General features: G+C 45.4%; 1 protein-coding gene across 1 annotated transcript; it reads right to left on the minus strand.

The window, feature by feature from the left end:
- Positions 1-615: 615 nt before the first annotated feature.
- On the minus strand, positions 616-9200 carry LOC103782614 (structural maintenance of chromosomes flexible hinge domain-containing protein 1-like; the record flags this gene model as incomplete). The annotated part of the gene is made up of 9 exons (XM_008950389.1): positions 616-774; positions 2141-2312; positions 3537-3607; positions 5040-5149; positions 5854-6044; positions 6296-6418; positions 7385-7470; positions 8789-8908; positions 9074-9200. Coding segments are annotated over 9 exons (1159 nt in total), but the record flags the coding sequence as incomplete, so codon positions are not given.
- Between the last annotated feature and the right edge of the window lie 782 nt (positions 9201-9982).

A 9982-nucleotide genomic window follows, 5' to 3' on the forward strand; every position in this document is an offset into this window, starting at 1 on the left:
AGCAGCGCCGCCACGCGCTCCGACGAGCTCATTCCTGGGAAACGGGCAAGCACAAGTGTTGGCAAACACTGGCCCTGAGGCTACAGAGGGGCTGGGAGAGCAGCCTTAAACCTGGGAAGGCTTCAGACAAGCCCTGCACTGGGAGTTGCCTTGTGTCTGAAACCGAGCTCAGAGATAAGGGGTAGAACATCTGCTTGGCTATAGTGGCCACAGAGTAAATGAGGGTTTTCAAAATACCATTTGAAATCCAACTCAATACTGACATAAGCCCCATTTCTAAGGCATGCTGTCCTTGCAGAACTGGGGTGTTCTGTGAACATCAGCACTCTGCACAGCCAGGCCAGCCGTTCACCATCTCCCACTCATCGTTTCCCGTCCCCAAGGCCTTCACTGAGCACCCTACAGGGCACTGCTGCTCTAGGCCACACTCGCAGTATCCCCCTACAAGCAGTTTTTCTGTTCTTCCCCTAAAATGAGACAGCTCTAACCTCTTAATGAGTGTTAACAATCTTCATTCATGGGTTGGACTTGTTAGTTTCAAGAGCAGACTACATCTGGATGCAGTTTAACAGCTCTCCTCCTTCAGGACACCGAAAATACCACACGATGACCTACCCAATTTTTGTTCTATTAGCTTGAGGCTCTTCTCTTGTTCAGCGAGCTCCTGTTTCTTCTTTTGTGCTTCTGGAGTGTGAAGTGACTGCAGGTGCACGTCGAGGTCCTTGTTGACGGCGCTGAGCTTCACGGCTGCGGCGCGGTACTGCTGCAGGAGCTCTGCTTGGAGAACAACACCGTGAGCCCCCGCAGGGGACAGGAGGGGCCACTGGGGTTGGGAGGGGTGCAGGTGTTCCCTCACCCCCTGCCTGCCCCGGCTCCACTGCCCCCGGGAGCAGGAGGCAGCCCTGCACTGGGCCGGGAGCACCCAGCCACCCCGCCCCCAGCAGCCTCATCTCACAAGTGCCCCAAACTGACCCAGTTCAAGGGGCACTTTTCTCCCACACTCCAGACAGAAGAGCAGCAAGCCAGAACTGACACCACACCTGAAACTCAGCTCAGAACAAGCCTCGTGTGACAAGCTGCTCTCCTTTACATGGTACTCCACCTCTCTTGTCCTTTCTGTGGGTAGTAGCTACCCAAGTGAAATTCAAACCTGCTCCTTCCTTCCTCTTTTCCTTCAGAGAACTCCAGTTTAATTCCCACTGGGTACAGCCGAGTTCAAGAGCTGAACACAAGCTGGCAACAGATCCACAGCGTGTCCAGACCAGCATGCCCCAGGCTGTAGCTGGGTGATTACTGGGGTGCTCCTACATGGGGTGTACTTCTACTAGATGCCCAGGAAGAAGCTTCCCAGCCTCCTTCCCCCTCAGCTGGTCACTGGTAAGTCATCTGCTCACACATAACCCAGCTCCCACAGGCAGGTGGGTTGTTCTCTTGTTTTCCTCCCACCCCTCTCCACTGCACTTCTCTAGGAATACTGCCACAGAGAAACTTCATGTCCTTGCTTTTGAACAGGAAGAATTTAAGAACAACCTGATTTGTGACTCAGACTTTTCAACGCTCTCCAAGTCAGACCAGCTGTCCCCTGTTGGCAGCTGCCACCTTTGAACTGGATTTATAACCTTTATTCTGAAAGGCAGAGTCCAAGCACGTAACGAAACGTAAGTGGCCCCACAGGACACACGAGGTGTCTCCTTGTTGGGGAGGTAAGGGAGATGATGTTGTGCAGGACTCTGATGAGCACTGGAGCTTCCTACCACTGCTCCAGAGCTCACTCACACAGTTCTACACTGACCTATGCTGTCTCTGCAGAAGACCTGAAACTCGTTTTTCAAGGATGCTGGAATCCAACCAGCTCAAGCTTCTCATGCCTGCTCTTTGAATCTTTACCACTCTTGCTCTACTAATACAAAGAAAAAGGTGGAATATCTCATTATAACTATTTTTAATTTCAGAAAATTTGATATCTATAAGCTTTTAATGAAAGGGAAATTCATCAATAGGACATTGTACGGGTCGTATTCCCTCCAATAACTTTATGCTGAAGTGAAGTTTTCCTTTTCGTATTACATAAGAGAATAACAAACATTAGCAGGCAATATAATTTTGGAAGTTTTGTATTTTCATGACTTTATTAACCCACCTATCTGTCCAGAGAAAGTAGAGTAAAGTTTTGGGACGGGTGCTCCAAACACCATTCCTCTGAGTTTGTCCATTGGAGGTGCCTTGTTCTGAAGGCCGCCAAACTTCCCGTTGCTGCGGATCCTGTCCCCTTCCCTGGTGAGCAAGGTAGGGCAGTGGGTGATCTTCACAACCTGCCCGGGTACAGAACACACACTGCATCAGTGGCTCTGGGGAACACCTGCTTGCAGCAGTGCTGCTGTGGAGCTCTGTCTCTTTCACCTAAATGGGACTGTGTTTTAGGACCACTCCATTTCGTGGCTGCAGCTTTCCAGTACCCGAATGCACAAACTGAACAGTGCTGCTGAGGCTCAGGAAGAATGGGTTTGGTTTTTTTTTTTCCTCTGTCCTCAGATTTTAACAGGCCTCTGGAGGCAGAATTTAGATCTACACTGGGAAAAAGCTAATTATCCACAGATACCATGAAGCAATGGCAATGAGCATCAGTGTTGATAAGAAACAGGAGCACTTATGCAGTTATCTGATGAAGATCTTCCCTTTTTTCCTTTTTTTAGTATGCAAGATTTAAAGCATCTAAATCCCAAGGGATTTATTTCTTACAAAAGTATTAAATCAAGCCTCCATCTGGGTGGTGAAATGTAGCTGTGCTGGGTGCCTGGAATGAAGGGGATGAGAGCTGAGCAAGGGCAGGGACCCAGCCCTCGCCCCAGGAGCAGCCCCCCGTGGGCACCCCACTGCCCTGGCTCCTCCTGTCCTCTGGCAGGAAAAACCAGCTGATTGTGGGTGAAAGGAGCACACAGAGCCTCTGCAGCTGAAAAATGGCAGCTGCCTGCTCACCTGATGGACACCAAGATGGTTATACCCCGTGATGAAAAATAAAACACTAGTGTCAACCATCTGGTTTTGTCTAGGACTATAGCCATAGTTCTGAGCCACTGTGGAGACATTCAGTGCAGTCCTTGTTCCCAGGACACCAGCTATGGGCAGCCAACAAAAAGAGAATGGGATCAGAGAGGGAAAGAGCTGGTCAGGCCTGCAGCATGGAGCAGGGCAGTGGAACAGGCAGCCCAGTTTAGAGGCCACCAGATGCTCCTTACTGACTTGTGCTCTTAAGAACAACCCTGCAGTACAATTTCTTACACTTCTGGAGAGGAAGAAAAGAAGAAAAAAAAAAAGAAAATAATATCCAGTCCCAAGAGCTTAGTGTTTAGTTAGTCCAGTTCTACACAGAAACGTTTTGGTTGGAAGAGACCTTTAAGATCACTGAGTCCAACCCTTCCCCAGCACTGCCAGGTCCCCACTGCCCCGTGTCCCTCACCCCACATCAGTTTGTGGTGTTACCCGTGGAGCTGGGCAACAGGCTTGGTTTAACAATATCAAGACTAACTGAAACATACCTCTTTTCTGTAATGGTTGGCTGCATCCAGGTTATCAATGATGATAGTGTCACCCAGCAGCATCCCAAACACTGAAAAAAGTAATTTTTGGAACCATGAAATTTCTCTGCAACAAAACAACTTCAGTTTTGAAAAATCAATTCTGAGGTATCATTATTACCCCTCTTCAGGTAAGTGCAAGGGAAACAGCACGTGTGTGATCCCTTTCAATGAAAATTCATTCTGAGGTTGAGGTAAATAGGCAGCCTTCTGTTTTCTTCTTTGATAAAAAACATTCAGTGTTTAATTGCCTTAAGGCATTAACTGACTGTATTTCCACCAAAGCACTCTCTTGATATCTTACATTTATGAAGATACATATTAAAAAAATGGTCATTTATATGATTTCCTAAAACTTGGGATTTTATGAAGTGCTCCTTGTATTGTATTCTTAGTTTCTTAATAAGTTTCTTAATATCCAGTGGGGTTATCAAAGGGAAAAAAAAACATTCACAGGCTGATGATCCAACTGGGTTTAAGACTTTCCTTCTGCTAACAGAAGACTGTTCTGTGCAAAGCCCAACGTGGTTCAGGAGATCCAACAAGCAACAGGGCTGTTAAACCCCTCCAAGGGCTTTAAAAAGAAGAATTTACATGTTGAAGTCTCTGAATATCTAATTTTCCAAAAATAAACTGCACCAAAAATTGTTTTTGATTAACTGCAGAGAGGAGTATATCAACACTGGGAATTAAAATAAAAAACTTAGTGAACTAATTGCAGATTCCAAGCCTCCATATAGAGAAGGAGGTTCTACTTAATTTAAGAGTGTAGGAGAAGGTAGGTCTTGCTGCCTTGTTAGAGAGAGCAAGGGATGATGGCTCCTTAAAGCTTATTCTTACTGTAACTGTTTAAGCATAACAGGTATGGTCATGTGCAGTGTGGTCCAAGGGTACACAGAGCAGTTTGGGCTGGAAGGGACCTTAAAGGTCATCCAGTCCAACCCCCTGCAGGGACAGGGACATCCCCAGCTAGAGCAGGGTGCTCAGAGCCCCGGCCAACCTCCCCTGGGATGGTGCCAGGGATGGGGCACCACAAATCTCTGCATCACACACCTTTGAGAGGAACAGGACTGGAAAAACAGCCCAACAGAAGCAGTTACTTCTGCAGCATGAAAACATAAACCCACAACTGCCCATTTCTGCTTATGTGATCCTGGGAATAAGATATTGCTGCAGGAATCTAAAAAAAGAAAAAATCTCTAGGGTATGTATAGCAGAGAGAATGTAGAGAGGATGATGAGCAGCAGACAGGGGTGATCACAAGGAACTGGACTTTCCACAGCCGCCTGCACGCACCTCAGGCCAAATCCCTCCTCCCTCTGCCAGCAGCCCCCACGAGGGCTGGTGGAGCTGGGGCTCTGGGGGGGCTCCCTGCAGGTCACTGAAGGGGCTACGATGTGGGACACCCTGTATCTCACTTAGGAGACAAAAGGAGTTAGGAACAATCCCTTGAGTGCCGCTTACCTGTTTGACAGTGCTCTACGTTGTCTGGGAAGGTTAACAGGTCTCTGGCAAACACAGGGTTTCCTATGGGCCTGAAGAAGATTTTTCCATTTCTTAAGTGAGGTAAAGGCCTAGTTAAAGAAAGGAGAGAGGAAAAGAATAAGAAAAGTCATTTGTCCTTGTTTCATTATTGCTTCTGACAGACTAGTCTGAAATCTCAAACTGAACTGGATGCAGATTAACCCTTCCCCGTTAGGTGCTGAATGACCCCAACGTTCCCTCCAGTACCAGTTACATTAAAGATTAATAGATGCACTTATCCTAATGATTAAGTTTAGAATGAGACCTATAGCCAACAAATCTTCATGGCTAACTTCACAGACAAGTTTTAATATTTTACAAAAACTGGGATTTTGGACCTTACAAATACATTTGCACATCAGGTCTTTTCTAAAAGGCCATTTTGTGCCATCAGCAGATATCCTCTTAAGCAAATTCTTTTCAAGTATAGAATTATTATATTTTCATCTGCCTCCCAAGAAACAAAACCAATAGGATGAATTTCTATTAATAAAGATGATTTCAGGCAATGTACTCTGAAATGGGTTTTTAAAAAAAGTCAGAATTTGATCTGAAGCACTAGAATTTTAAAAAGTTCCTTCTCTAGAAAACGTGTAAAAATGAAGGGAAAACCGAAAGGCTAGATATCCAGGTGGTGTCACTGTCATGTTATACTCTGAATGTTCAACAGCAGTACAGACTACAAAAGCAGGTCAGACAGAAGCCAGCTGCAGTATGTCAGGCAGGAGCAGAGCTCCTACTGCCTTGTCTCTACCTGTTCCAGTCGGGGAGAGTCTTCTTGTAGATGGAGTCGAGGGGCAGCACCTGCTGCCGGCCCTGCGTCTCGTCGAAGATGGCGCGGGCGGCGCCGGTGCTGAGGGTCACCACGCAGTCCATGTCACTGGCCAGGTGCCAGGAGATCACCTTGGCAGCCTCGTTGTCCTCGATCTGGGCTAGGTGTGCAATCTGGACACTCGTGTCAGAACAGGAGCCCAGCTCCACCCCCACGCCAGCCACGGCCACCCCGCGGCTCGGCTGGACCCCTCAGCCCTGCTGGTGGCTCTGGCAGGGCCCCGGCCACCTCGGGGGCTGCAGAGGCCACCTCGGGGGCTGCAGTGGCCACCTCTGCTTGGCACGCCTCGAAAACTGCTCCCAGCTTTCATCACTCCCACTTCCCAGAACCCACACCACCCTGAGGGCTGCCCGAGAGAACTCACCTTGCCCAGCACGTCCGGGTTGCCCTTGGGGTAGTTCGGGAGGGTACAAGTTCTCCTGGGCTTTTTCATGACTCCTTCTTGGTCCAGCATCTTCTGCTTTATAAGAGAATCTACATACTGCAGCTGAGAATAAGAACCTAAAGTTAGCAAGCACTCCTTGTTGGGCCAAGCAGCAGAAGTAGTTCTTTACCTCTTGTCAACCAAGCTGCTCACAAAAACCACTCATTGCTCTGAGCCAGACTCGGTACCAGGGGCCCACTGCACATAAACAGTCTCAGAGGAGAGCAAATGGAGCCACGCTGCAATCCCAGCTACACACTTTTATAGTACTACTATTTTTTTTTTAAAAGACTTCAGTGAACTTTTCACAAAGAGCTTCCAGAGGTTGATTAGAGCCAAAGCTGAAAAAAGCTTTAAACAGCAGGAACAGACAACCACAGATGCACAGAAAGAAGCCATTACAGAAGGAGACTACGTCCAAGCCTGAAAAATTTATCCAGCAACTTGAGTATCATGATTGAGGAATGTATATGATTTCATTCTACTGATTTGTGATTAATGACTGTAACACATGTTTTTATTTGATCTGAAGACAATTGATTTTCTCCATAATTTCTTTTTCCAATGTGTTAGTAGTTTGAAAACTTCCTTAAAAACATTTCTTTAAAATACAGGTGGATCTTTATGGGAGATTAGCAGCGGGGCACATTGCCTTGAATCTTTCAACTTACTTTTACATCAGCTTTGGCAGTAATATATGAAAGTTCCTAATTCTCTGAAAAGAAGTGTTCTCCTTTGGTCTGCTTATGCCAGAACACATCCAGTGTATATTGATGAGCCTGCAAAAACCCAGTATGAAAACTAACAGCACCAGTAACACAACTGGTAACCTTAGCAAAAGCAAGCTCAGGATATAAAAGAGATGTAAAAGAGAAGTTTTGCTTCTTTCTCTAGCAGTTACATTGTCAGGGCTTTGGTAACAAGTGCCTGTGCCCATACCAGTGTGACTCACTTAGGTAATGACACCGATTTCATATGAGTAGAGTTATTGTTAAGATGTCACAGAGTTTAGTAAGAAAAAAGCCATACGACGTTTGTCTGTGGTAACTCAATCTGGTGCTTCTTCAGTTCATTCTTCAGGTGAGTTTCTCTGGTTTCAGCTTCTTTAACTTGACCTGAAACCAATAAAACCAACTGTAAGGGAACACGAGAAAGCAATGGAACAATTTTACAGAATTTTTCACAACTTTTCAGAATTATGCTACCCATAGCTGATCCTATCTGCTTCTTGGTTTCAGCACAGAATATCAGGATCTGGCCCCAATGATCTCGTGATCTGTCCAGCTTTTAAGCAGCTTCAGCAGCTGCCATCTCCTCCTGCTTCAGGAGGCAGTGGGGCAGTCCTCAGCTCAGCTGAGAACACCAGCAGTTTTTTCTTGTCAGCCTGGATTACCTCTCTGTGGGTTCTGTGGCAGGTGAAGCAGGGAGAGGGAAGTGAGGAGTGGCCACTGGCAACGTCCTCTTTTATCTCCTAGAGGGGGCACCACTTTGTGGACACTATTTCCTCAGCTCTCCTACCTGAACTAAAGCAAGTCTGAACAGAAATCAGTGAATAGGTGAGTCATGTTCTACTCTCTCTACTCAAGGTTTGTATTTGGGAATGTTATTTAAGTGTCAAATATAAAGTTGTGCTCCAACTTAAGAGATGTGCAAAAATCTGCAAATATGAAACAAAACTTTTTGCCTTCCACACTGGAATTCAGGACTTTGCATCCACAATGGACACATGCAGTAACAGGAGTACCAGGAAGGGAGCCCTGTACTAAAATGACAATGGTGGCAGCTTCCAATTCCAGCACACTTTGTTTACATCTGGTGATTACTTCACATAAACATTCAAAAGCCATACATTAAAAAAAAAACCTTCTGATCAATAGACAGAATGATTTAAGCCCCAGTGCAAAGAAAATGCTTCCTTCCTCTCTCCCATCCCCACCATCAGCTGCTCTGCATGCAGGGTTACACTGGCTGAAGAACATCCAGATAAAAGGCAGGTGTGACTTTTTGCAAGAGGATTATCTACAGTTCATTCCCTAAACTTGTTTTTGGAAAACTGCTGAACGGCCACATGGATGAGCATTCACACACCCCTTGCAAAGATGGGGGTGCAAGGCATGGATAAAACTGAATCTGACCACCAACTTCAGGGTTTTATTCCTCCTTCTGACAAAATCCTTCTGACAGCTCTCACACAGAAGTTCCAGCTCAAAGCGACACCCTCCATGGGTATGTCCATTGAAATGACCAGATGGGTCCCTGCCAGTGCAAAGCTGTGCTTCCTTCTGCCCCCCTCTGATTGACAGAGCTCTTCATTTCAACACCAGCTGTTCTCCCTCTCTCTGTATTCTCCAAGTTATTAAAGGGAAAAAAAACCAAACAACTAAAACCCGTTTAATTCCCAGGGAACTTGTTCATGCATTTGATTGAGCTTACATTTCAGTTCAGTCACAAGCTGATTATGAGCATCAAACCAATTCCTGTAGACACCTATGGACTGGGATAACTGGTCTCTCTCCTTTGTCAGTGTTGCCATCTGTTGCTGCTTCTTGAAATCTGCAGAAATAAACAGATGCATTTTGAGAAGAAAACACAGTCACATACCCAGCTGCTTTAAACATGAGCAAAACTCCATTCTGCTGTGAGACAGCTCAGAAAGACTCTGGACCTAACAAGAGTTGGTCCTGCAGCAACCCAAGCCCCTCAGGGAATGAAACCTACCGTTGTAGAACATGAAGGACAGGCAGTATGGTTCCAGGGGCTTCTGCAACGCTGGCAGATCAGGCTCAAACACAAGGATATATTCAGTGCTGTCTTTCCCAGGACTGTTTTCAGCCAGCACCAGATTCTAACAAAACAAACAAACCTACATAAGTTTATGCTCCCACTTGAGGTGACACACAAAACAAACATTCTTCAAACATCACATCTTCTACATGACCTAACGCATCATCTCTGATATCACTACAGTTTTAAGTACTGCCTTGAAAATACATTTTATATCTAATAAGGAAAAGTAAAATACAAAGCTTTAGCAGTAACTATTTTATTATTTAAGAATTAAGATTGTAATTTTACCTGTTTAAAGAGTCTTGCTATTTTTGGCTATATATTTTAGAGCCATCAGCTTATGAATGACTATTCCCTGCACTGTCCCATAGCAAGGTCTCCTCTGCTGCGCTTCATGCAGCGTGTGAACAGACAGAGCATTAAAAAAAAGACCCAAAGCATGTACACAGAGAAGGAAAAACAAATTATTCCCAGTGCTGAGGTAAAGTTACTGCTGTTACCATGGAAGTAGACAGCAGGTCCCGAATGAACGGACAGTATTTACCCCAACATGGGATAAACATCCCATTTCTCACCAATTCCACACCAAAAAGACAAACTAAATCCTTCACCTTTCTTTACAAACACAGGAAATATAAAAACCCAACATAATTAACAGTAAACAGAAATAAAATTAGTATAGGCAATATCTAAATGTGCTGTTACTTTGGGGAAGGTAACATGCATAAAATGAATAATGCTTATAATAAAACTCATACTGTTTCCACCTTTAACATGGAGAAATTGCTACTCAACTGGCCAAATCAAGAGAGAGGTGGCTGCAGCCTAAAAGAAGAGATA

This window comes from Merops nubicus, unplaced genomic scaffold, assembly GCF_000691845.1.
Source record: "Merops nubicus isolate BGI_N331 unplaced genomic scaffold, ASM69184v1 scaffold18532, whole genome shotgun sequence".
NCBI classification, from domain to species: Eukaryota; Metazoa; Chordata; class Aves; order Coraciiformes; family Meropidae; genus Merops; species Merops nubicus.